The sequence below is a fragment of the Botryllus schlosseri genome, chromosome 9, assembly GCF_051294905.1.
Source record: "Botryllus schlosseri isolate E-star chromosome 9, Bs_hap1, whole genome shotgun sequence".
NCBI lineage: Eukaryota > Metazoa > Chordata > Ascidiacea > Stolidobranchia > Styelidae > Botryllus > Botryllus schlosseri.
In genome coordinates, this window is record NC_137244.1 from 21741834 (window position 1) to 21769792 (window position 27959).

At 40.6% G+C, this 27959-nt stretch overlaps 2 protein-coding genes across 3 annotated transcripts; both read right to left on the minus strand.

The window, feature by feature from the left end:
- Positions 1-33: 33 nt before the first annotated feature.
- LOC145446282 (cytochrome P450 2C41-like) lies at positions 34-7193 on the minus strand. Of its 2 annotated transcripts, XM_080324534.1 has the most exons (11): positions 6113-7183; positions 5854-6019; positions 4827-4936; positions 4690-4755; positions 4493-4633; positions 4352-4432; positions 4170-4296; positions 2449-2564; positions 2072-2257; positions 1869-2010; positions 34-840 (listed from the first exon to the last, which is right to left on the minus strand). In XM_080324534.1, exons 1-11 carry the CDS (start codon positions 6302-6304, stop codon positions 638-640), a joined length of 1530 nt encoding a protein of 509 aa, XP_080180660.1. In that variant the 5' UTR covers positions 6305-7183; the 3' UTR covers positions 34-637. The 2 variants fall into 2 exon arrangements, with proteins under 2 accessions (XP_080180660.1, XP_080180661.1); XM_080324535.1 differs by lacking the exon at positions 4493-4633 and having other exon boundaries at positions 6113-7193.
- A 9261-nt stretch (positions 7194-16454) lies between these two features.
- On the minus strand, positions 16455-26437 carry LOC145446284 (cytochrome P450 2C5-like). The gene is made up of 11 exons (XM_080324536.1): positions 26190-26437; positions 25913-26078; positions 25275-25384; positions 25146-25211; positions 21546-21686; positions 21404-21484; positions 21212-21338; positions 20812-20927; positions 19910-20092; positions 19700-19841; positions 16455-17418 (listed from the first exon to the last, which is right to left on the minus strand). The coding sequence occupies exons 1-11, from the start codon at positions 26379-26381 to the stop codon at positions 17216-17218; spliced, it is 1527 nt and encodes a 508-aa protein (XP_080180662.1). The 5' UTR covers positions 26382-26437; the 3' UTR covers positions 16455-17215.
- Positions 26438-27959: the final 1522 nt, after the last annotated feature.

Sequence of the window (27959 nt, forward strand, 5' to 3'; positions counted from 1 at the left end):
GTATGCAGTATAAAATAATAGGACAACAAAGGCTAGCGATAACATAATATATATTTTCACTGTTCCTATAGTCGAGACAAAATCGCACTCAAACATATTTAACATATGCAATCTATTAATTTTTATCAACATTTGGATAAGTTCCAATAATTTAACTTTTAAAGTACAACAACTGTATAGATAGGCGCACTAATCGACGGTATCACCGGAAATTACGCAGCAATACACTATAGCAATGGATGGAGTGTCTCACCTCGGTAATGAGCTATTAACGATATTATTTATATAGTTAACCTAGGTAGTATTATAATTATGTGTAAACTGTTAAGTAAAGGGACTAATATTGTAGCTTTAAAAAGCACGAAGAATACAGGAATGTAATGGGCCCATAACATTTCAAGAAATTCGGAATTACTCATGGAACAAAATGAAATACTGCCTGTCATGAATTAAGAAAATTATCATTTTCAAACAGGCGCTGATAACAATGGCACAAGAGTATAAATTTCATTTCGACGGCGTACGTTATTTCTGTAGTGTAGCTGTAGCACATGTGTTATGGCAGTAAGGAGAACATATAAACGTGTTAAGATACATTGTAATATCTCGATAAGTAAATCATTAGTCCAATGCACGACTACGGGTATCGTGAAACCAGAGTAACGGGTGTGTTATCGGGAGGAGATACTGTTATTCCAGTACGATATGCTTCATCACAGACCCATGGTCGCTGGCAGCCTGGCTGTGGGTTGGGAATGACGTCAAACTTCCGGAAGAGCGCCAAGAAGAAGATGAACACTTCCATTTCAGCTAAGCGCCGTCCAATGCAAGAGCGAGGACCTTGAAATAGTAGTCGTAAACTTAAATGTATTAACCTTGATGGATCAGTAACCACGATATTGTGACTTTTGTAACTACATGTAGATGATGAGGGTAGATGGCTGCCAAACACACAGACGCCATATTTGTGTGACGTCAGATTCGACTAAATTTCATCTACTCTCCCTTCATATCCCTAACACAATATCTAGCAAGCTGCGAGCATACTGTTAGTTGTCATTCTGTTGTTAAAACTGGTCAGTAACAAAGTGCCAGCGCCGCAGCCGGGGAGTCGACAGGCAATAATGGTCCCTCAAAATCTTTGACTCGCACATTGTGATATCATTCGTTTTATTGCGTCATAATGAATATACGTGACGTTTCATCATGATTGCAAAATTTTCGAACCCCTCGAATTATCATTCTACACGACTGCAGTATACTCAGGGGACGGTATATACGCTCATACCGTGGATCCACCGTTGGGCTATCGTAATCATGATTTGTAATCGCAATTGTAACCGATTACAACCATTGCGGCATTTCCACGTAGTCGTAATCGATGATTTTGAATATAAAATCGATTACATTGAAAATACCGATCACCACAAAATTCATTTTACAAGGCAATAAGCAAACTGAATAAGGAACAGTGTGATTTATCAAGTAGGAACCGCACTGCTCGTCATTATTAAAGCACAACAAGTGTTAGCTATGCTGAAGTTGCGTGATGGATATAGCGTGACGTATTAAGCTAATAACACTTTTCAATTTCAAAAAATGTGTACTGTCGTGATGCAGTCTCATATGAATCGCTTTATTGTCTCCGAATAAGTGTTCAAGGCTGGAGTTCAAGGAAGAAAAATAAACGTAATGGTGAATACTCGTGATTGTAAATAATCACAATCGTGATCGACTATATTTTGGGATGTTGCTGTAATCGTAACAGAAATCGATTACATTGATGCAGTAATCGCCCCATATCTGCTGTTAATATATAACGTTAACGACGTCTTCTCCCGTTTGTGAAATTTCGATAAATTACTAACCAATTCCGAACGGCATCAAATATTTCGTGGACTTAACTTTCCCATCTTCGTCAAGAAATCGTTCAGGATCGAACTCCTCCGGTTTTTCCCAATATCTGGAATCGTAATGCACAGCGTGCACGTTCACCAATATTGTGCTGCCCTTCAATTACAGACGAACATGAATTTAAATGCATACCGTCCTGAATATATGGTAGACGTACTGTCGGTATTTCGTATTTGTTGAATTTGACATTTTCGTGTACAGCATGAGGTACGAGCAAAGGAGCGACGCTTCTGCACCTCATCACTTCCTTTATGACAGCGTGACAGTATGGCATTTGATCTCTCAGCGCGTAACCAACCTGCACTTTCGGTCGGACCAGGACTCGATCGATTTCGTCATGGAGCTGAAGTGAATATGGTCGGGAAGAAACTAGTAGCCGATAAACAGGAATTCTGTTATAACACAAATCTTACGATCTCTATCTTTCACCGTATCGTATATACACACATGACACATTATGTATACAATCACTATAGTAAGCAGTATGATCAGGCCATTGTTGCGGGCCATTCTAAGGCTTGCCAACCAGCATACCTTCTTCCGAATATTAGGCCGGTTCGCAAGGACAAGGCAGCTGAATATTAACGTCAATTCCGTCGTTTCCAGACCCCCGCCGAATAAATCTCTCACCATACAAGCAATCATTTCGTCTGAAAGAATAGATATCACGCAAAATTACTATGATATTTGACCTATGTAGGCCAGTTGTTCTCAAACCGGGCAACTTTTCTAGCTTCTAGGGATTTTGACTTTGGTTGAGAGCAGCGGTTATTAACCTAGGCCCCAGCGCCTCCCAGGTCGCGATAAGTATCAGAATCAGTTTATTACTATTTTCATCATTTCAAAGTACCACCAAACTGCGATACAATGAAAAATATAGGAAGTTCTCGAATCGACTGGCGATTTGAATGCTGAAGGGGGGGAAACGCTCAGGGGGTAATATAGGGGACGCTGGACTCAATGGACGGTATGGCGTGACGCACAATCTCACATGAACGTTATATAATATGGGTTGCTTTGTTTGGAACACTCGGTGCAGTGCTAAATTCAATACGAGTCAACAGAGATCTGTACCACACTGGGCCGTAACAGCACTTCGTCAGCCCCCCCCCCCAAACGTTGATCTTGGGCCCCCCTATAGGGTGATAAACCGAACGTTGGGGGGCTTCGCCCCCAAGACACCCCTCAGGCTTTACGATGTTTACCGTTACTTATCTTCTACATTGGGTGTCCATTAGGGGAGTAGCCTAGGCTTATCTCGCCTAAACGCGCGATCCGCGAGAAATTTCTAAAATTCATGACTGAATCGGTCAACATGATCGGGAATGGCATATAGGTTGCTATCAATTTTTATCATCTCTCTGCTCACGTAATCTGATTTACCGGGAGAGCTGAGTGAGGTGTGTTTGAAAAGGTGTAGGACTCCTGAAAAATAATTAAACATCTCCGGGTCTATACCCGTTGGCAGGAACGAAACGGCACTTCGTCAGCCCCCCCACCCGCACCTAGGGAACCTAGGCAATTTTTGAAAAGGGGCACTGTAGGAAAAAAAAGTTACGAACAACTTGGTTTAGTATATAGGATTGTGAATCAAAAAGGTGTACCTCGACTCACCAAATTTTTCATTTTTTATATGAGAACGGTAAATTCCTTATTTTCAAATACCAGGGTTGTAATGACTCGAGTCTAGATTTTTTGGTGACTCGACTTGACTCGAGTCATTTTCTCAAAATACGGAAAATGACTCGACTCGACTTGACTCGAGTCAAATCTATGAAAGTGAAATTGACTTGGTTACAACCCTGCCAAATACTTATGTTTTTGCCTGATTTCTACCTAGAATTATGTTTAAATGTTATTTGAAATCGTCCCTAATCGTTCCCTATTCTAAACTTTTGTAGTCACTGCAACCATTTGGCATTGGCATATCGGGTGACGATTTGAAAAAAGAGAACATTACCAATAGGCCTACTTACGCATGGGCAAATTTGATCTTGGTCACAACCGACCAAGACGCCCATTCCCCATGCCCATCCACCACGTACTTCTGCGAGTTTGGTCGCTTTAATTTCCGGGACACCACTGTTCATTTCATGACATCTGCAGCTTAGTGAATTGATTCGTTGTGACCAAAGTACAAATACGAACTCAGAACTGTGCCAATTCTAGTATTCCTATCTAGATCTCAGTCAAATCCAGAAAGCATAGCCAAGATATACCGACAATGAGCATCACCCACTCTCACTGCCGTTTACCCGTGTACAAATCTTTATTGCCACTTTTCTTTTGCTCGATTAACAATTCGTCTATGAAATCTTTTGGGTTATCACGATCCAATATATCTTCGTGTTCCTTAATTCTCTTGCGAATGAGTCTCATGTGCTACCAGAGAACAAACAATTTTTAAATCGGATACAACGTTTCTACTCCCTATTACTTCATCTAATCCTTTTCGGACAGACATTGCCGATTGGCGGAGGTTTGGAAGATGAAGTAGCGATGGGCTGATCATGGCCGCCTGGAAATTATGAATTCATGATAAATGTAATCAGGTTCAAATGGGCATTGGGAATACTACGTTAAAAGCTGGTGCTCCTAAATAAAAGAAGTTATTCCATCCATCCACCGCTGTCAGGAATTCTGTGTCCGCCATGTCAGGAAATCGCTGTCCGAACGCAACCCGTGCTATTATATTTGCTGACGCAAATTTAATTTTCATCTGTCATAAATCTTCATTTGACATACGTGGGAAGAGTCGATAGTATTAAATCTAACCTTCGCTTCGTTGTCAAATTTGACCTTGCCGTCTCCAAGTGATTCCACCAGTTGGAGAGCTTCTTCCTATATATGTGTAGTTCGCACATGGGAGATCTCGTAGATTCCATCAGTAGATATCAAACATCAAAACTCACAAGAACAGGGGCTTCCATTACTGACTTTCCGAAGCCTAACCGTCCGAGAACTGCGTGAGCAAAGTTCCTCATCGTCATGTAGTCCCGTGAGTAGTCACTTCCTGATATCCCTGAATGCGACACGGCTGTGGCTGTTCAGTGTTCACTCTACATCCGACTCGAGACATTTTCAACATACCGATTACGACTCTGGAAACTTTAAATGCACCGACTACGACTCCAGCTACGACTCTGTTAATATTTTCGTCACAGAGCTCCGACTCCCACTCCAACTACGAGTCGAACATTCCCGTAAATCTACTCTAAAATTTATACGTTTATCATATTAAGTTGTTATTTTTACGAAGTGAATCGACCTTTTAGAATGTAAAAGTATTATGCTAGCGGGCATAAATTAAGTTTGTGTAGGTCCACTCACGTGAATATACTTCTGTAAACGCAACGGCAATTTTCAGTGACATTTGGCTCGGTTTAAAAGTGGTTAATTCGGTGTCAAATCCCGATTCCAGCTTATATGTGTTTCCCACCCTGACTTTAACCCTAAGGGGCGCTTCCAATTTTTCTGTGATTCTGACTCCATCAAGACAAAATGTAACGAAACTCCGACTTCGACTCCGCGTCCCTGGGTGACGGCATCTCCGATTAAATCAAAGTTTGTGGGCATTCAATTCTCTGGGAGACCACTACTGCTACGAAGTCAATTTGCTTCTGTAGCGAATGATTCCAATCTTGACGAATTTTAGGGCCGCGAGCACAAAAAAACAGTTGCATGAATCCGCTAAAAAGAATTTGCCCAAATTAACGAAAACTAGTTGCGGGTCATGGTCATGGCAAGTTATTTAGAAAATTACCGTGCGAGCCTCAGAACCTTTCCGTGCGGGTCATGGGATGGACGCCCTTGGTATCTTGTGATAACTTAGAGAGACGAGTATTTTACTAATTGCAGTAGCTGATGTGGACTTATATGGCATGTCTCTTACGATGCGTCACCCACTAGGCGCAACAAAACATCTTCATGTAGTGATACCTGATTGTTGCAGTCCTTCGGTGAAGAGAATATTGTGTGGTCGATTACTAAAAGTAGTTCCATACTTGACGATCGCCTTTTGGATATTTTCATACGAATTCAAAACCACCGTGTAATTAAACCCGACCTTGAATCCTATGACATCACCGTATTGATGGGCCCATTTCTAGGAATTTGAAATGACATGGGTTAGTAGAAAAATTGCATTTCTGATACTAATTTGGATATGCATTACATTCTTCGATATGTGGGCACTTACTCTGAATGTCTGTTCTGGTCTATTTCCGATAGAAAGAGCAACGCCTAGAATAGGCAATCCGGTTGGCCCAGGAGGGAAGTTCTTCGGTTTCTTCGGGAGATAAACAAAAACGAAATACACAGACACGACAAACGTTATCATGAGACTAATATGAGTAAATATCGAGTCTACTACCGCATCTGTGGGGGCCATAACACTGTTTAAAATACAAAATACAAGAATAGTTATGTGGTCAGTTCTGCAGGACGCATCAAATATTTGCCACCTATAATTACTAAAGAAATGGGGCGAAGAAGGAGGCCGCGTTGACAAAGTGCAACAGTTCAGAAATGCGTGCCAGAAATTCCACAAAGGTTTTTGCCACAGTGATATATTGCTGCAGCTAGAGTGCAATGGTACATTTCTTGAAAAACATTAACCTACAGTCCGAATACACGGTGGCTGGCTTTCTGAAGGATATAACTGCTGAGAAAGATATCGTCACACTTTTATCTTCGATTTGAGCCGATATCATGTTTAGAGCGCAATGAACTTCAAGGAATGGCTTACTATTCTTTATTCGTGCCCGATATAGTCGAGGGCAGACTTTTTATGCAAAATGATACACTTTTCAAGTCATTTTATAAACTTTATGCGACCATTGAAAATTATAACGTCATTTTCCTATAGCACTCTGAATCAAGGCCGGGGAGTCGCACAAATTTCCATGCGACTCCACTCTCCAGCACTGCCTTAAGATTACAAATCGCGACTCCGAGATTCCAACGTTTTAAAATTTCAACTCCAAATATGCTCCCGTCTCCACAAAATTTATGTTCGCTACTCCGACTCCGACTCGCGACTCCTTTAGTTTTGAAGTAGGTAGTGACTCCGTGTACTACTCCTGACTCTCACATGAACGCAATCTTGACTCCGAGTCTGACTCCGACTTCGATTACAAATTATACTTGGAAATTACGATCCAATCGGGAGCCCGTGACAGCCAACCCCTCATATATTATGCTGTCAACGACTGCGACTCTTACTCACGGCTTCCATCTATCTAAAGTTGTGACTGTGACTACAAAAAGGTGAGAAGTTCGATTCTGGATCTGTGAATTGTCACTGTACAATAAGAGTGAACCCCCATGATTGCCATTGACCAACAGAGGTTCACGCTCCACATGTACATTGTACACAGGCAGGTACATCATCCGTTTCGTATCGAATCGCCCTATATCATTACGTAATGTTTCTTTTATTATGAGCATAGCGATTTCGGTCAACCTTCCTTTACCTGTCACAGCCTGACATTGTTGGGTAGAGGACTTTTCCGCAACGTCCTTGTCGGTACTAAACATTTCAACGCTGCGGCATATCAGAAATCTCAGCCAACGGAGGCATCGAATAGTATTGCCCCGTATTTTATACATGCATAACGAAGTTCTGTATGTCTTATTCTGAACCCTCTCATCGAGGACTAAACTCACCGGGTTGATATCTTGAAACCATAGGCACACGGTGAATGAAAAGAAATCAAATATTGCTGCTGTATTTACCATGCGGTATACCCATCTATCCAGTATATGCACCATGCCAGGAAATCCGGTCAATTATGCGGTTTGACAAAACAATAGCTATGTATTTCGCATGACGTTACTGATAATTATCCGAGCAAATTACAGACGGATTAGACAGTTTTTCTCAACCTTTTTAGCATTCGCACCCTTTGATATATCATGAAATTTTCTCGTATACCCCTCCCCCACATGCAAACACGCTCTGGAATGACTGGCGGAGGGAAATAAAAATATATGATATGATACATATATATTATATATATATATTATATATGATATATGATTAATCTCACTGTGTTTGACTTAGACTACGTGATGAATGTATGCATTACAAACAATTTGGCAAGCAGTGTTGGGATGAATTTGGTAACTGCCCCATAAACTGACCTGAGTTCACTTGTAACGGCGATGTTTACAATCCAGAAAGCGTGCACTGCACGTGCATCGAACCAGTAATTTATATTTTACGTCCATCACAATCGGGTATACAGACATCTCATTGAGTAGCTCGCATCGTGGCAATTAGTGTTGGAAAACTAGGAAATTCTGAGCTCTAATTTTCCAAATTAGATTTAGAATTACTGAATTCACAAAAACTTGGATATTTTAGGTATGTCACAAATTTTATTCTGGCAAGCATCGCAAGCCGTAAGCCGACTTCCGTGATAGTCTTTAGAATCGGATCCAAGATGTGCTATTGTGCAATGTGCAATTGTGCATGCCTGGGTATTGGAATTAATTTCTGCGCATAATTGTTATTCGAAAAAGGCATTGCGGACGTTACTCGGGAAATACAGCAATGCAGCCGAAAATGACGTCAGAATCAGCAGCTATTACCGCAATTTGGGCCATTCAATGCGACGTCAGAACCCATTCATTTGGTGAACGGGATGAATTACGGATTATAGATGCGGCAATTCTCGAATATAACTTGTAAGAATCGTCTATTTCGTATTAATGATTGTCAGCTTGATAGATGTGTACTACCGAATTGTCGCGCAATGTCAGTTATCAATGGGTATTTATAACCCGTTTCGCGCACGACGCATTGTGCACCGCGCGCCTCTGATTCTGAATTACATAAATGTAGCATAATTACCAAAAGATTGATGCAACGACAAATTCTCTGTATTCCTATTGACAAAGTCCGCGGTATGCACACGTATTGCTTTAGCTGTCACTACACTTGAATGATGACACCAAGCCACGACTAAATTTGACTGCAAGGCTCGACATTGCTGATTGCAATACGGGTATCAAAACATCACATCGGTAGTTAAATGATGTACAACTGTACAAATTACAAACGCACACCGTGTGGATAAGATCAACGGCCTGTAGTAAATGAGTTGTCGTGCAACTATAGAGACCTGTCTCTATAGTGCAGCGGTCGGGAACCTATGACTCGCGAGCCATATAGGGCTCTCTTGGGTATAAGATATGGCTCTTTGACAAATTTTCAATTTTGTACCTAATTTATCAATATTGCAGCAACTTGTTAGTAAATTTTCATGACGGCCCGAATAATTATTCTCGTGGCAGCATCAACATGTCTTTGAGACTTCAAGACAGTGGGGTAACTAGGGTTAGCGTTTCGGACCTCCTATTCAAAATCCTCAAATTTAAGCTGCTGTCGCGGCGGCGACTAACACCACCGGCGAATTCGATCTACCCGCCATCGCGCGCCTCGAAATTTTGGATTGCACGATACCTTGACATGGCGACGCTTGTTCGACAATGCAGTTTTCAAATACAAATTGTCTTCCTGATCAACGCCGATAAATAAAAATTTTTGGAAGTGACATTAACAATGACAAATTCAAATTAAAAGCAACGCCATAGCTATTCAATTCCTTGATTAGTAACGTAAGTAGCCGTAAAATGCATGTGTGTAGTCTTAGGTTGCTCCGAATACTTTAGAAGTCGATCAATATTTCAATTTTCGGAATCAGCGCGACAATTTCATTTGAATAATATCAGTGAAGATAAATTCTAAGGTATTTACGATGAGTTGCGCTATCACAGGTGAGGCTTGGCCTGTATGTGCCTCATCTGTGCCCTAACTCTCTTTTCGCGCTTTATTTTCAAACAATAAATATGAAAATTCCGTGATTTTGGGAATAGATATGTTTAAAATCAAATCATTCATAAACATCGATTGAAAATAATCATTGAAGGTTTCACAATTTTCCCTCGCTCATCCCTGGCGACATGTGAGGCACTGCCTCACTTACCTCCACTAACCCCCACGTCACTGACGTATTACACCGTGCAGTAGGTATGTACACTGCGCATCCCATATATTAGTACTACCAATACCTCACGAAATTTCAATTGTGACGTAACAGTTGATTGACATGTATGGCTCTTTGGGAGCTACAATCGGAAATATTGGGTCAATATGGCTCTTCGGTCGAAAAGGGTTCCCGACCCCTGTATAGCGCAGCTACGAAGGCAATAAGGGTCCGGTGCGATTTCGGGTTGTTCAAAAATAACTTTTTTTTTTAATTTCACTCGCTTGGTGATAAAATTGTCAGGTTGCCTAAAAAATGCTACACACCAAATTTGGGTCAATTCCGACCAGTAAAGGCCGTGCAATCTTAAATTGAAATTTAGAGACTTCGATATGACCAAATATCGTGTTCCAGGCATGCGTGAAGGGAAAGTCATGCTTTTTACACACGTTTACATCTTGATAAAGGCCTGTGATCGAGTGTGGATGATGAAATTGCTAATACATGAAAAATGAATACGACACTGATAAGCTGGAACTACATTGAAAGACCTCCGTGAAAACGATAGTGATATACATCGCATATGAGTACTTTTGGCCAGGGCCGTAACAGCACTTCGTCAGCCCCCCCCCAAAACTTTGGTCTTGGGCCCCCATAGGGTTATAGACCCAACTTCTGGGGGGCTTCGCCCCCCAGACCCCCCTCTGCCGATACACTCTTCACCGCTATTCGTCATTATCATTGGGAGTTTGTTTAGTGAACCAGCTTTTGTCGCCTAAGCGCGCGAAGCGCGGAAAATTTCGAGAATTAATGATTTCATCGGTAAGTATGATCGGGAATTGCATATATTGTTATCAATTTTTATCTTCTATCTGCTCACGTAATCAGATTGGCCGGTAGAGCTGAGTCAGGTGTGTTTGAAAAGGTAGGACCACTCCATAATAATTAAACATCTTCGGGCGTATACCCGTTGGCAGGAACGAAACAGCACCTCGTCAGGCCCCCAAAAACGTGGGTCTTGGACTCCCATAGGGTGATAAAACGACCCAACGATCACGTTGTTCGTGTTTGTCACGAAATTATATGTACTGTATTATGAGCCAGCGCGAAGCGCGAAAATTTTCGATAATTTATGATAAAATCGGTCAATCAGATCGGCGATTCCATATATATTATGCTATCAATTTATTGTCCTCTATACTCACGTAATTAGATTTACCGGTAGATCTGAGTGAAGTGTCTTGAAAACAAGAGGGCCCGTAAATAATGATTAAACATCTTCGGGCGGGCGGACCCGATGATATGAATTCGTTACATGATGTTATTTCGTGACTTCCAGTCTGCTATATCAAAAAATAGAGAATCGCCCAAACGTAGGCTTCTAAACTAAGAGACGCACACGATTTGAAATTGGTACTTCTTCACTGGCATAAAATTTTTCCCAGCGGGATGGTATTTGTCTTGTGAGGTTCAGATTGCGAAGACAGGAACATTCGGCGCCAGTCATTTAGACTCCTATGGACAATTAAACCTATATGTATTTTGTATACATAACGAAGTCTTCGGTCTGCATAAGGGCATAGACATTTTCGGCCAAGCTTTTCTCGCTGCCGATCGTTCTGGCACACTTCTTGGAGTCGCATGTTATATGGCCTAAAACTTGATTGTATGTCTTGGTGGGTCGTGGCGCGGTAATGGCCCAATACCCAATAATAAAGATAAATGGCTACTTGAATTCGCGCGCAGCGCGAAAATTTTTTTTAAAAAATTGCATAAATTTTCAAAAAATACTCTATGATTTATGCTAATTCACGAAATAATTTTGGGCCCCCTTCGAGCTCGGCCCCCCCCCCAATTGGGGGGTTTGGGGTGCGGCAGTTACGGTGCTGCTTTCGGCACTGGAAATGAATTGCCAAGCAGATAAAATACAGTAAAATATATTTTCAAGGCTAGAGGCGATATCTTTTACCGCACCAGTGTGAATTTCACGTAATCAGAGCAAATGAGCTTGTGGATAACAGCACTCCGCAATAAAGCGGATTGTTGTATTACTAGGTCAAGTGAAGACAATTGTATGGAAAGACAATGACCAATAATCTGGTGACTATATTTTCATCCGATCAAGACACACACAATGCGATAAGACACCGTGCGATGTAATGAGCACATAGGAGGATGCCGAACGATGCGCGATTGCGGTCTCTTAAAACTGACATCCACCTCGGCCTAGTGCCCAATGTCACAGTTCATTTTCAATGTTGATCTTTTTGCCGTGGCTCGTTATAGCTCTTCCATTCCTTGCGAGTGCTTTCTTTCATCAGGTGTTTTTTCACTACCAAATCTCGAGGATGATATGAAGTGGTTCAGAAGAATTATTGATATGAGGAAGATATGTCATCACTATTATCAATCAACTGATACCATGACATACCTCAAGCATCCCATTGTTGGTTGGCGCGAGTTCACTACGGTACGTATAAATGGCCTATGATGATGCAGATCCGCCAAAGTTCGAAAATAATGCCTCAGCATTCGTAATTCTCCTTGTGGAGGTATCTAGGAGTCGCGAAAAGCAAATATCATAACGCATTGCGAAGAAAACTGCCAAAACGACGTCAAATCTACATCTGTACGTCAAAAGATACTTTCGGGTATCGATATTAACCTTGGAAATATGTTTTGCTGTATTTTACCTGTGCGTCAGTTCATTTTCTCTTCATGGTGCCAGATTTCAACCTCAAAAGTATTTTATTTGCTCATATATATCATCATCGTTTTAACAAGACTACTTCAATTTCGTTGACTCATTCCCTGCAAATCAGTGTCAAATTAATTTTTCATTAATTAGCAATCTCATTATCTCAACTCTATCACAGCCCAGTATCAAGATGTAAACCCGTGAAAAAAGCATCACTTTCCCTTCAGGCATGCCTGGAACACGATATTTGGTCATATCGAAGTGTCGAAATTCTTTACCGTAAATACTATAAATTCAAAAATGGTCGAAATTTCAATTTAAGATTGCACGGCCTTTAATGGTCGAAATTGACCCAAATTTGGCGTGTAGCGTTCTTTTAGGCAACCTGACAATTTTATCACTAAGCTAGTGAAATTTTGAAAAGAAAAGTTATTTTTGAACAACCCTAGTGTGGTTGTTACATCACAAAACCCTGTATACTCATTCAAAATGAAGATTCGATGCCTATGATTGCTGCAGCAGCAGCAGCAGCATGGGGCCTATCAACTCTGTCACAACTATGTCGACTGTATGACGATTACGTCGGCTATGCTAGCTATGTCAATTTATGTTGGATATCGCACGGCTATGTGACATTATTGTCACATACTTCAAGATTTGTTCGACCATGTCAGCATTGATTGTTCTATGTATTTCATTGTTCAAGAATAAATTGGTGACAATGACACAATATGCTGATATCGTAATGAGGCTTATTACGAATGCTTCAAATGTACGATAAATCATTATCGCATTGTTCTATGACAGCGCATAATGTAGCCTACCATACCAAACAAAATTTTAAAACAATACTGTAGTCCAGAGGTTCTCAACACGCGGCACGCGGGCCGCATCATGCGGTCCGCTACATCTTCGATTATGAAAGCAATTACTGCTCATATGGTATTCTTACAGATTAATTATCGCTTACTTATAGCTCTCTCGTCGCACCGTGTCTGTTTTGTTTATTGATAACTCATTCTGGTTTCTTGATATGCTCGAATTGAAATTCGTACTGTTTTAATAATCGGTATTCGTCTGATTGACACTGGTTTAAGAGAATCCCGCAGGGTAGTAAACTGTTAAAGAGTGTTGCGCTCGCAACCACTGACTTGAAAAGATCGCGACAAGGAAAGGTAACACGGCGAAAACTTGAGTTTTCAGCTCAGTGCGGAACAACAAATTAGCTTTCGCAGATAAATGGAAACCCGATATGTCCTATTCGTCGAAGAACAGTTGTCGTAACGAAACAAGGAATTTAAAGCGACATCATTGACAGTTTCATCTAGAGTTCAAAATACATATGCTAGGGTTACCATATTTTGGAATCGGGAATGGAGAACACTATTGCTTGAGGCTTGATCGAAACTGAAAACAGCCGATTTTGCAATATTTACTGGAAATTTTGTCGATTTGACGAAAAAGATTTAAAAAATGGTCATCACTTTCATTCGACTCCCAGTTTACCCCCTTTTCACTTGAATTTAATGGTGTTGACTAAAAAAAGCTCCTCACTTTCGTTCGACTCCCGAATGACCCGCTCGAACTTCGATATTACCTATTTCCCGTCATTTATGCCGATTTTCAGTTGAACCTGTCCATTATCCTAGCTATAAAAGCTGTAAAGGGTGACGAATTGCCATAAAGGATGACATTTAGGCGTCCTCGGAGGACATTTCGAAAAACCAGAAAAGAAGGACAAATTCTCCTAAAGGAGGACGTGTGGTAACCCTCCAGTGTTTCCAGAACTTTTTTGAGCTACCGCCCCCTGGACAACGAGTAAAGTATCAGCGCCCCCTACCACATTAAATATTAAAACATAAGTTGTTTGCAGTTATTACAATTAATAAGAAAACGGATGAAGCTGCGGTTTATGTCACCATCCTCATTATATTGGGTTTGACAGCAATCGAATATTTCGGCGCCCGGCTATGTCAAGTCGTTCTTTCATGTGAGTCAGAAGCTTCGTCACGGCACTGAAAGCACGTTCTACCAAATATGAGCGGGAATGGGTAACCCGACTCCAGGGAGACTATTTCTATTTGATCCAATTGTGTATCCAGTAAGATTAATAGTGAGATATATTAAAGTCTGGTGTGAACGCAAAATTGTTCTACAATGTAATTGGCTCTTCAATCATTCGTGCTCGAAAACTTGACAGAATGGATTGATCAGGGATGCCTAGATATCCCTAGGATTAATTATCCAGTAGGGAACTTTTAATTGCAATCTATCGTGAAATGAAATTACAATATCCTTGTGCAGTTTTTGGGATGATTGCTGAATGCTTCCATCACTCTTAGCTAAAAGAGAACGTATTATCACCCAAAGGGCAGGCAAGGGGGGTACGCGAAAACAGAACCCAACTCAGAATTGCATCGCGGTCATAAATCCTACGAGCACACCTTCCCATGTTCCTGCGTGCACGCATAAATTGCAATAAAATGTTGTAATCGATTTATACCGCGGTAGAAGTCTGGGGTCGGTTCTGATTTCCTGTTCTATGGGCGTATATTCACACCCGTATATCGGAGTGGTGCCTGGGTGCAAATGCACATTCTTTTCCCGAAGGGTGTAAGTCAAAATCTGATATGAGAGCGGGATCGCTATCAAGCTCAGGGAAGCTTGGCAATCGGAAAGTTCACGCCTCGGTGAATATCGCTGAACTACCACGGGCTTATTGCTGAATCGAAACTCATAAAATTTGGAGAATATGCTCGCCTAGTATAAGCGACATCTTTTCTCGCATCCCGAACGCCATGTCCAATGCCAAGGTCGCAGCTGTGTGAGAATTCCATGATCGCTTGCAACAGAGAGTACATTCGGGGAAGGCAGTTTCTATTAAACGCCATGGCACCTCGCTGTGCAGCAATAATTGTTCATATGCATCACAATTCCCAACACACAATGAACCACGCTTTCTGGTGATTATGCCGGTCGCTGAATCAGTCCATTGATGGGCAGGATCGACATTGTCAAGTAACGTTGGACTTTTCCGATGCAACTGCTTGAATTGAATGATTCATGAATCGACCGTAAATCGACTTGGCTGAGTCGAATTTGCATTTATACTACGTATTTTGCTGTTTCATTCATCAATCGTTTTAACAATATGCTGCAGTTGCATTTTAAACCTACACCGCCCCCATTTGCTCTCAGCGCCCCCTACCGCCGAATTTATGGCCAACGCCCCCCCAATCGCCCATTTCATGGTCAGCACCCCTTCACGCTCGTCAACCCCCTAGGGGGCGCTGGCGCCCACTTTGGGAACCATTGCTGCCTAACATATGAACATCTTCTTCATGAAAAAACGTTGCTATAGTTATGTGTGAAATCCAGCAATCGATATGTTGAGGCATTGTTAAAATTGCCGACAACGTTAGAGGTATAGTTCAAAATTGGTCGGAATAATGCTAAAGCCAAGAAGTCAGACTGAGAAGACGGGATTTGCGAAAACTTTAGCAGACTGTGAGAATCTGCTGTTACCGGGATTTAGCAACAAGGACAACATCACCAGACAAATCGTGAAGCTACAGTTGTCTGATTCAACCCCATGTCCAAATGAGTAACACTAATTCATGTCTGTCGATATGTTATCGCAGTTTCTGAAACAAGCTGCTGCGTAGGCTCCTTTAGCCTAGCATCCGGCGAATCCACCGACTCCTCGGACATTGCATAACTCATAATATGGGTGCATTTTCTCAGAGTGGACATATTCACAGAGTAAATGCTGGCATGGCAAACGTTGGGAGGAGAAATATGTTCTGCAATGACGAGCTTTTATCGAAGACCACCCAAAAACATCAACTTGATGAAACTGATTTCTGTACTTATTGATGGCGCTCCTGCCATGGTGGGGAAGGAGAAAAATCGGCTTGATTTACTTACGCCACTGGAAGAAAACATATTCACACAAATAGCAGCAACTGCAAACTTGATGCTAAATACGGGGAATTTAATAGTATCCTATGATCACTTGGTAATAATGTTCTGCGGCCCGCAGCACTTCTTGATGTTAAAATGCGGCCCATTAAACATGAAAGTTGAGAACCCCTGCTGAAGTAGAACTACTACAAGAATTCCGAGTAATAAAATGATGCATTCAAGATAGAACCATCCAAAATTAATTTAGAAAAAAATCAAAGTAAATAAAATGTAGATTTTACGGACAAACAATTATATAACTTGAAACAACTATATAATAAGCCTATTGATGTTGTCATGATAATGTTGGTATCGACGTGGTTTATGGGACGCGATCACAAATTTCGACAAACGCGCTATTATTATTATTAGGCCTACTGATACAAGATAGATCCTCCGGACAACGTCACGAATTTAGAAAATTGTTATCATGCAGGATCGTAGATTCTCAAGCAAGCGCTGAAAATAATGAGACAAGAGTAGAAATTGCATTTCAAAAAGAATCTCAGCGAACGGTTTTCCATCATCAATTAGAATAGATTATGGTCGTATAACGAAAGCATATAACATGTTGAACGACACCTATTCTAATACCTACATATCTACACATCTACACTTCTACAGTATACATCATAACTCCAATCCCATCCTACGTGTGTCGTGAAACCAGAGTCACCGGTGTGACATCAGGAGGGGATACTGATAGTCCAGTTTGAGATACTTCATCACAAACCCATGGTCGCTGGCAGCCTGGCTGTGGGGTGGGAATGACGTCAAACTTCTGGAAGAGCGTCATGAAGAATATGAACACTTCCATTTCAGCCAAGCGCCGTCCGATGCAATGGCGAGGCCCTATAAAATATATGGTCGTCATAGACTCGACTATATTAATCTTGATAGATCAATGGAAATCGCTCTCAAAGAGATTGTGATGTTTGTAACTAGCCTATGTGGTCGACGATGGGTAGGCCTAGAAAGCGCTGTTGTCCTGATTTTGTGTGCCAACACAGGGCCGCCGTTTTGACGTCACAATTAATGGCGATTTTTTTCATATTGTGAACACAATATCTGGCTAGCATACAGTCATTTGTTACTCTCTTGTTAAAATTAAAGTTACTCAGTAACAAAGCACCAGAGCAGTAGTCAGGGAGGCGAAATGCGACAATGCTCCCTCCAAATTTTTGACTTGAACATTGCGACTTCATTCGATTTTACTCAGTCACAAGAGATATTCGTGACGTTTACACATTAATACAGAAGTATTGAAATCCCAAAATTTTCATCATGCATGGCTATACTTAGGGTTGCATTTAAAACAAAAATCAATTAAAAGCAAACATATTTAAAAACAAGGCCCTCGTTTAAAACATGTTTTCTTTTAAGCAATGACGTCATGAATATTCAATTGTGACGTCATCGTGTATTGTCATTGCCAAGTGAAAATATAGGGTAAATATAGTTCCTTTGACGGAATATATGTACTATAACTGTTGAACCAACTATTTTGAGGGTTCCAACCATCCCATATTGATATACGTTGGCTAAATCGGGTGTCGGTCGTAGACTCATACAACATGTTTTTGGGAAGTATTTACATAATTCTGTTTTATTTTTAAAAGGCCTTTGTTTAAAAGACTGTTTAAAACATGTTTTAAACAAAGTGTTTCAAAAAACCATTTGGCGATACAGGGTTTATGTTATTTTACCGATTATTATATTCCGATCTTGATTCTACTGTTATGGAGAGAAGGATATCACGTTTAAATTCAACAACCATTTGTTTTAAATACAACCCTAACTACACTCTAGCGGGATGTTCATATACTGTACTTTGAACCAGATATGGAATAGTCGTAATTTGTAATCGAATTCGATTACGGTGTTTACAGCATTTTTGAGCAATCGTAGTAGGAATCCATTACATTCGGAAAAATCCGAAGTAAGCTTATAAACCAATTGCTTTGTAAATGACATTTTCTCAATTTCCTAGTTTTACAAGGGCCTTAAACATAAACTGAACTAGGAATAGTGCGACGTATGGAGTAGGCACGTCGAATTTGTGCACCGCACTGGTCGTCATTCTTACATCACAAGTATTTGCTATGCTCATTGCGCATCAATTGCGTCCCCGTGATTTAACGTCTCAAATTTTTACGATATGCCGATATGATTGAAAAAAAAAAAACACCGCTCTATATCATGTTTCTAGTCACTAACAGGTACCGATAGCTCGTGAAATGAGGATGGCAAGGACGTGCATCTCGTGAATCATGCATCTCGGCACTATCGCAACTGGCCAAATTGATACTGTTGATACTTGACAGGTAAACGCAGTCTGAGCATCGCTATTGAAAATTTTGTATCCGACAAATATCTCGAATCGTTAGATCTCAGCGGCTGCTGATATGAATCTTTTATATAACCAAGCAGTTCATTGGCGTTTTTCGTACCGGTGTCTGCTAGGCATTATTTCATTACATTTTAGCGGTTTGAGCTTTCAATAAAATTACTCATACCCTCTTTCCATTGCCAATACAATTTCTGATAAAACCTATATTAAAATCAAAAGGTCATTGACGTGTATAGGCTAATCGCGAGTAGCCCGTCGAAAGTATTTGAGTTGAATAAAAATGGTCAGAAAATATTCCACTGATTGTTTATTTGAAAACTAATTGTGGGCTCTAAATAGTGTATAGGCCTAATTCCGCTAATGCATCTCGTACCCCATGATTTGGTTCTTCGTACCCCCAAAGGGTCCACGGACCCCTGACTAGGAAACCATGCTATAGTGTTTCTTACCTGTTTCTTTCTTACGCTCGTATGCCCCTAGAGCTTTCATAAATATTTGTCGTACTCCTGTCCATTGTCAGGCCGCGACCAAACGCTGATCTTTGGTATCATAGGGGTTTCTACACAACATGTGATACGGGCCATTTCATTACAACCCTTTAGGCACACGACACAACATGCAGTACATGACTCTGTCTGTATCCAATATAGCCTGGGCGCTTGCTTTGGTGATTCGTACCCACGAGGGATCAACGAACCACTGGTTAAGAACCCATACCCTATATTCCTATTATGTGGATCATAAGTATAAGTGTTACTTTACTAGATTAGATAAATTACTTACCAATTCCGAAATTCATGAGATATTTAGTGGATTTAACTTTGCCGCTTTCGTCGATAAATCGCTCCGGATCGAACACCTCCGGGTTGTCCCAATATTTGGGATTATTATGCACAGCGTGTACGTTCACTATTATTGTACTTCCCTGCAGTTACAAAAGAACATTAATTCAATTTTCCGTCCTTCTGATTATATAGTATAGCCTAAGCTTACTGTTGGTATTTCGTAATTGCTGAATTTGACATTTTCGTGTACCGCGTGAGGTATGAGCAGAGGAGCGGGAGTTCTGAACCTCATTATTTCCTTTATGACAGCGTGACAATATGGCATCTTCTCTCTCAGCGCGTAACGAACTTTTCCATTCGGACCCAGTACTTCGTCGATTTCGTCATGGAGCTGAAATGAGCAGACTAGAATACGGAGATTTTTATATGCTGCGGTAACGTACTTATCCCTAGATGTGTTCAGTAATGAAGCACTACCTTTTCATAGTATCCAAGTAGGATTTGCCTATAATTGCACTACTCAGTCAAGTCGTTATGTTTTGCAACCCGCAGACATTAGGGTTGCTCAAAAAAAAAAATTTCCTAAAATTATACTGGTTATTCGATAAAATTGTTAGGTTGGGTAAAAAAAAGCTGCACATTAAACATGGTTTAATTCGAACCAGCAGAAGGAAACTATCGAAGTTAATTCATTTAATTTTTTTTTTATTTTAAAAATATTTTTTGAAATTTTACTGGTAACCGCATCAAATTGTTGTTTCCATTGGACATAGCCCCTGCATCACGGTAACTGAATATTTTTTTAGTAAATCGTACCAATTTGCAACTTCAATAGTCATTTTGCGTTAGTCGCGATCGCGAAGATGCACCTTGAGTACTTTTATTCCTTCCACTTTAAGTAACAATGCTGATTACTTTGACCCCTATGCTTATCTGAAGCTAAATATATGACAGTATTATTGTTACATTGCGACGTAATATAATCGGTATCTTTCGTCCAATCAACTATATCGGCATATACATTAGATATATACAACCACAAGCAAGCAGTATGTTCAACTGATCATGACAATGTGGGGGTCAACTCGAAGGTTTCTCTGACCAACATACCTTCTTCCGAATGTTAGGTCGGTTCGCAAGTACCAGGCAACTGAAAATTAACGTTAATTCCGTTGATTCCAGACCACCGCCGAAGAAATCTCTCACCATACAGGCCAGCATTTCGTCTAAAAGAAGAGGTGTCGTGTAAAATTGCAAATATTACTTTGACGTTTGACGTAGACAGGAAGTCGGTTGGGCAAGTAAAGATAGACCGATGATTCCAATTCAATATCGACCTGGAAAGCAAGGTAGGCTATATATTTCCTGACTTTTATAACTCTATGGCAGGGGTATAAATCGTAATAGCTTTCACATATTACTGGTCTTTAACGAGTTACAGGCTATACTTCCTTCCACCGGTTCAAATATACTTAAAGATTAATATCACCCTTCTCGCATTGTCGTTCACCTGTGTACAGATCTTTAGTGCCACTTTTCTTCTGCTCTATTAGAAATTCGTCTATGAAATCCCTTGGGCTCTCGGGATCTAATATATCTTTGTGTTCTTTAATTCTCTTGCGAATGAATGCCATGTGCTATCAGATACAGAAATAACAAACTTGGATATCGGATATACAATATTACTAAACTCCTTTCCTACGTCATCTAATCCTCTTCGCACAGACAGTGCCGATTGGCGGAGGTTTGGAAGATGAAGGAGCGATGGGCTGATCATGGCCGCCTGAGAATTACGAATTCATGATAAATTAAAGAATGGTTCAGACCGGATATGGGAATACTACGTTAAAAGCTGGTGCTCCTAAGTGAAAGAAATTATTCCATCCATCCACCGCTGCCAAGAATTCTTTGTCTTTCATGTCAGGAAATCGCTGTCCGATCGCAACCCGTGCTATTATATTTGCTGACGCAAATTTAATCATCATCTGTGAAGAATGGAGTAAGTATGTGTTAAAAATGCACACAAGTAGGACGGGACGACTGTTAGGAATGGTGCGAAACCCTAAAAGGTTCGGATTCGTGCAAATACGAGCTTTTGTATGAGGTTCGCTGTGAACATGAACGTAAAATTGGTATCGTCACGATAAAATTTAAACATGAAATCGCCTTTTGCAATTCTATCTTAAGATATTGAATTTGATATGTATGTATAGTAGTCTAATGTAAAGTAAGTTTGGTATATTATACCATTAGTAAGATGTCACTGAGCGGCGAGATAGTGCAATGGTAAGATCAGGGATGGTGCGAGACCCTGAAAAGTTCAGGTTCGTGTGAGCGCGAACCCCTTTGAAAGGTTCTTTGTGAACGCGAACGTGAACCCTGTGACGTCGTATTGCTAATATCCAACCCTACATGTCAGTGAAGTGATAATGTAAGCAATATCTAGCGAAGACTCAGGCCACATTATGCCACAATGCTGATGTACACGTTGACTTTCTAAACGCCACCAAGTGCTATAGTGATCCCATAAAATCAATATCTTCCGTTGCTTTGCCAACAATTTCGATGAGGATTTCCGAGGGAATATAAGCTTCCGCCTTAACGGTCTCGGCCAGACCGGACAATGTATTCGACGTATGACTATTTCTACATTGATATTGAGCAGAGTGTATAAATGACTTTTTATACTTTATACCGATAATACCCCCATAAACAAGTAATACAGTAGCCAATACCCCAATTGCATGGATTCGGTTTTTATGATATAACAAACATCAAATAAAGATGGATTCCGTACGCCTGCTACATTTTTTTTTATATGAGACAACGATGTATTCTTTATATGAATTTCATTAATTGTTTGAATAAGCATTATTCGCTGACTATACCAACATGCATTGTAATTCGTTCTTAATGTTACGTGATTGCGGGTCAAGCTCACAGCAGTGAGTCACTAAATATATTCACAAACAGAAAGCTGAATATTTCGAACAAACTTTTGTATCAAAGCAAGTAAGATTGTTGAGATTGGTAAGGTGCATGCTCGTTCAGTGTTGATTTTTTTCATGCTCCCAGCGCCATGCATAGAGTGGGCTGAAGTTGAAATGCAAAGAGTTTCAACTAAATGATGTTGTAATGAAAAATTGTAATATATGAAAAAGGTTCACAGTGCAGAACCTACCAAGGTTCGTTTGTGAACGGGAACCTCTTAATTTCGGAGGTTCACACACAGAACGCGAACGTGAATCTCACGCTCACACCATCCCTTAAGATCCACAGCTGGAATGGCAATGGGTTGGAAGTTTTAGTCCAACCTAGTTTTATGGCTATCTAGGCTCTTATAACAATAACATATCATTTATGGCGGTGTGATTAGAGTGTAATATTTTACACGACCTTATAAAATCTCGTTGGAAATTAATTTTCCGTAGATCCGAGGCAGTTTTCGGAATGTTTCGGCTTCTTTTTCGGTCCCAGTATTTTTACGCTGCTTAGAGAATGTTCGGACCACTGCACCCTAACATCATCGGCGGTTGTATCTGGCAGGAAGATGGGCTCATGATTTCGCTCTAGCGTGGCCAAACACATAGCAGTGATGGAAGTAGGGTTGTGTTTAAAACAAAAATCAACAAACTTTTTCTAAGCCATGACGTCACGCGTATTCAATTGTGATGTCATTGTAGATTGATTTTCACAATTGAAAAGGGTAAATATAGGCTTCCAACCCCTGTTATATATGGACCAAAAATATCTTTAACCAGAACTACATTGTCTTGCAGCCTTTTTACGGTCTGCGATCATCATCATCAGAACATTCATTCCGTACCAATGATCTATATCTACGTATTATAGCTGTCGAACCGACCATTTCGAGCGTTCGAACCATCCCATATCATATACGTCGGTTACATCAGGTGGTAATCTCGTCGGCCGTAGGCTCATACAACATGTTTTTGGAAAGTATTTACACAATCATGGCATAATTATACAACTTCAAAAAAAATTGAAAAGGCCTTTTTAAAACACGTTTTAAACAAAGTGTTTTAAACAACCATTTGGCGATACAAGATTTATGTTATTTTACCTATTTTTATATTCCGATCTTGCTTCTACTGTTATGGAGAGAAGGATAGGACGTTGAAATTCAATCAATTCCAATCAGAAATGCCAAGAATATATTGTAAATTGTAACATAATGACATTGAAGAAAAATGATCACAGTGTGTAGACCAGGGGTGGGCAAACTACGGCCCGCGTGCCGCATGCGGCCCGCGAGAGTCTAAAGAAACTTCTAAAAAAAATATTGATAAAATTCGTACTAAAAAATCGAATTAATGCAGGGACTTGATTAAACTTTTTCTTAGTATAATTCATCATGATAATTTTAAGGCAGTGGTTCTCAAACCGGGGTCGCACCCCCTTGGGGACGTGAAAGCATCTGACGGGTGGCGCGAAGCTGAGTTCAACTGAAAAATCTTTTTGCGCTTCGCGCGATTTACATCCCATTCATAATTATTGATCTGTATTCAGTCTAAATTTCATATTTAAATATCTCTCATCCACACTCCACAGTCGTAACCTTCCATGCCATCAAACTATATCCTTTACGTTTGCTAGCATCCTGGTTGCGTTTTGTGATATGACGATAAGGGGCGCGAAATCTTTCACCATCACAAGGGGGGGGGCGTGTCTTAAAAAGTTTGAGAACTACTGCTCTGAGGTAAATACTTCTTATATTGTTTTTTTATGTTTTACTTTCTGGCGCGACAGCCCGATCTCAAGGCCCACACAGCTTGCAAGGTTTCAATTGCTAAACATCACAAAAATCCTAAACGAGATTAACATAATTGGGATCAGGAGTATGATTTCAGATTGCCTCATCCCGTTTTAATTATTTCAGTGATGTGCTTATAAAAACGATTCGCTCGTGTCTTAGGTAGATTCGTTCACTGTATGAGTAGTGTTGGGGTATTTATATTTGATCTACACATAGTAGAAGCGTGTTTGAAGCTAACATGGTTATGATGCTGTCAGCATTGTGTGTTCTGGGACTGAACCAAAACTGGAATAAGTAAATCTATGAACAGAATCGGAACAACCGACATTAATCTCTATATTTTTGACAAATTGGTTATTGAGGTCGACCAGTCTATGAAATCTCGCCACTGTTTCTGACAGCAATGTTTGGTTTGTTTTAAATAAGCATATATATTATCTCCATGTTCTCACTATATAATCAAATACCGATATTGTGTTTTGGTTTATAATCCCAATTTTACATAGTGCGGCCCGCGAATGGATTCAGATGTTGAATGCGGCCCGCGAGCTCAAAAGTTTGCCCACCCCTGGTGTAGACCCTGCTAAGGTTCTGTTCATAACGCTACCGGCTACAGCGAAAGTGAATCGAATGTTCGCACCATCCCAAACTATTTTAAAAATCTAACCTTCGCTTCGTGTTCTAACGGGACTTTGCCATCTCCGAGTGATTCCACCAGTATGAGAGCTTCGTCCTATATAGAGTTCGTAAGAAGTCTGCTAAACTACACAAGTGGAAATCAAACATCGCAACTCACAAGAATAGGGTCTTCCATGGCTGACTTTCCGAAGCCTAACTTTCCGAGAACACCATGAGCAAAGTTCCTCTGCGTCATGTAGTCCTGTGAGTAGTCACTTCCTGATACCCCTGAAAGCATCACTTGGATAATTTCGGCTCTGACATGAAGCAGCTGAAGCTGACGACATATCCTATTATATCAAAGTTTGTGGGCCTCTAATTACAGCGGGCCAATTTGGATCTGAAAAAGCCAATTCACGTGTTCCCTCGTTCGCATGTAGGTAAATGCAGGTCTAGCTGTTTCTACTGCAGTCATGCATGCTGGTTGCTGATAAACTCATATTAGGGCCGTTTTACTTAGATGACAACAAAACAGACAGGACCGTGATATATGGCGAGTCACCGTCACAAACATCGACTTCCGTATATTGGAATGTAAGTAGAATAGTGATATCGAGCTCATTTGCTCCAATCGCTTACGCTGATTCCCGAGTTGAAATATGATCGCGATTTAGTAAGATATTATTATTTTTAATTCATGTCACAACTTACTGAGAAGTGTATTTTACTGTATATGACTACAGTAATTGGTGTGTCCCTTTCGATACGTTACTTAGTTATATAGGTGCAACAAAATATCTCTACGTAGAGAGATACCTGATTTTCGCAGTCCGTCTGCAAATAGTATATTGTTGGGACGATTACTAAATGTAGTTCCGTACTTGACGATCGCCTCCTGGATTTTTTCATACGAATTTAAAACCACCGTGTAGTTAAACCCGACCTTGAATCCTATCACGTCACCGTATTGATCGGTCCATTTCTGTGAAATTGAAAGCACATGAGTTGGTAGGAAAAATCTATCGATTCTGTTGTTAATTTCGATATGCATTGCAGACTTTGGGGACTTTGATAGGTGGACATGGACACTCACTCTGAATGTTTCTTCTGGTCTTTTTCCGATAGATAGAGCAACGCCTAGAATAGGCAATCCGGTTGGCCCTGGAGGAAATTTCTTTGGTTTCTTCGGGAGATACACAAAAACGAACCACAGAGACACGACAAAAGTTATGATTAGACCGATATTAGTCAATATCAAGTCTACTACCGAATTCATTGTCGCCATAACACTGTCTCAGATATAAGATATGAAAATACAGAATATTTATTTCATCGGGTCTGCAGGGTGTGCACCGTGCACTTTGTGCGTTGTGCGCTTTGCGCTTGTCTGGCTTAAAGATATACCTTAATATTAGATAGCCATGTTGTTATCCGCTTACGACATCTACTCAAGTATTGCAAAATGACCGCGGTAGGCACACTTTAAAAGTCCATTTTATAAACATTATGGGACTATTGAAAATTCATATTTGAATACTCCGGGGCCTATAAGGAATACTCTTACTACATACTACGTACGTCATGTAAAAATCATCGTGTCGGCATGTTCAACACATAGCAAATCAGGTTTAGGCCAATGACCGGAGACGGTAATTCTGCTACGACCTCCGCAAAATTAAAATTCGCAACCCCGACTCCGACTCACAACTCAGTAAGTTTTGAAGTATAGCGACTCCGAATCTTACTGCAAACCTCAACACTAACTCCGGCCCCCATTGCTATTTATACTTGGAAACTGCTACGTATATATTGCCGCGACTCGGTCTGTCGGATCTTCATCAATCGTATATACTCACGACTATCTCCTAGACTCGACGCGCACAAATTGAGAAGTGCGATTCATCTTGCTTCGACTCCTAAGTGGCCCAAAATGTCTCAACTCTCGTCTACGCATCCCTGCTTGGAACATGACTTGACCACCCCACATCCATTCACATCATTTCCCGTCGGTTCGTGTGAACCGTATGGTTCCAGCTATCCTTATTCAATGTTCACTTCGCTCTGTACGAATCGCAGTATACGATTGACAACTATCAAACTATACAGAGATAAGATTACGATAACCACTCGTCCACATAATTCGAATGACCCGTTATTATCTCCCGTTTATAGCTGTTTATGAGGATTGTCGCTTCGGTGAATGCCTATTGCTCAGCAGCGGCTCATGTTCGGCACGTACACATTCAGTACATGCTGTTCACGGTCTGTTTCATATCGACTCATTTATAATTTGCATCATTACGGGCGCGACTCCCTTCTCGCGCTCATACTAATTCGTGAACGATTTTCGTGATAATCTTTTTATCGGAGCACGGAATTGGACTATATTATAGTCTTTTCAATCGGAGGGCGAAATCTATATGTGTGCTGTTGTGTACGTCTGGAAATTAGAATTCATTCTTGCGCATGGCATATATTCGTTACTCGAATAAGGCATTGCGAAAGTCAATCGAGAAGTGCAGCAATACAGTCCGTCCATAACTCAATCACGATGATATTTTGCAAATAGTTTTCTTTAACTGAACTGTAAGGTCATTTCTCACTTTTCCTTGGCAAGCGCTTTATTCATAATCAATTTTCTACACACTTCTCGGTATCTGACCTAAGAAATAACGGAAAAAGTTGGCTTACAACCTCGAGATCGGAAGCGTATTCTTATCAGCGAATCGTGCCAGATATCCACTGTCCAACCGTGACAGCACTGAAAGGCAACTTGGTGATTATATCGCTTCTACAACTATTGAATCGCGCGAAAAGGATACACGTCACAAGGGTGCATTGCGCTGATGACTTGGGATGAGTT

What these genes read in the sequence shown, in the direction of transcription:
- LOC145446282 (XM_080324534.1), bottom strand. Translation starts at nt 6,304, where the DNA reads ATGGCCCCCACAGATGCGGTAGTAGACTCGATATTTACTCATATTAGT. An exon ending in CGAAGGACTGCAACAATCAG is followed by an intron (nt 4,937 to 5,853) that starts GTATCACTACAT and finishes TGTCGCATTCAG; the next exon opens with GGATATCAGGAAGTGACTAC. An exon ending in TAGGAGCACCAGCTTTTAAC is followed by an intron (nt 4,433 to 4,492) that starts GTAGTATTCCCA and finishes CATAATTTCCAG; the next exon opens with GCGGCCATGATCAGCCCATC.
- LOC145446284 (XM_080324536.1), bottom strand. Translation starts at nt 26,381, where the DNA reads ATGGCGACAATGAATTCGGTAGTAGACTTGATATTGACTAATATCGGT. An exon ending in TAGGAGCACCAGCTTTTAAC is followed by an intron (nt 21,485 to 21,545) that starts GTAGTATTCCCA and finishes CGTAATTCTCAG; the next exon opens with GCGGCCATGATCAGCCCATC. An exon ending in GACCTAACATTCGGAAGAAG is followed by an intron (nt 20,093 to 20,811) that starts GTATGTTGGTCA and finishes TGCTCATTTCAG; the next exon opens with CTCCATGACGAAATCGACGA.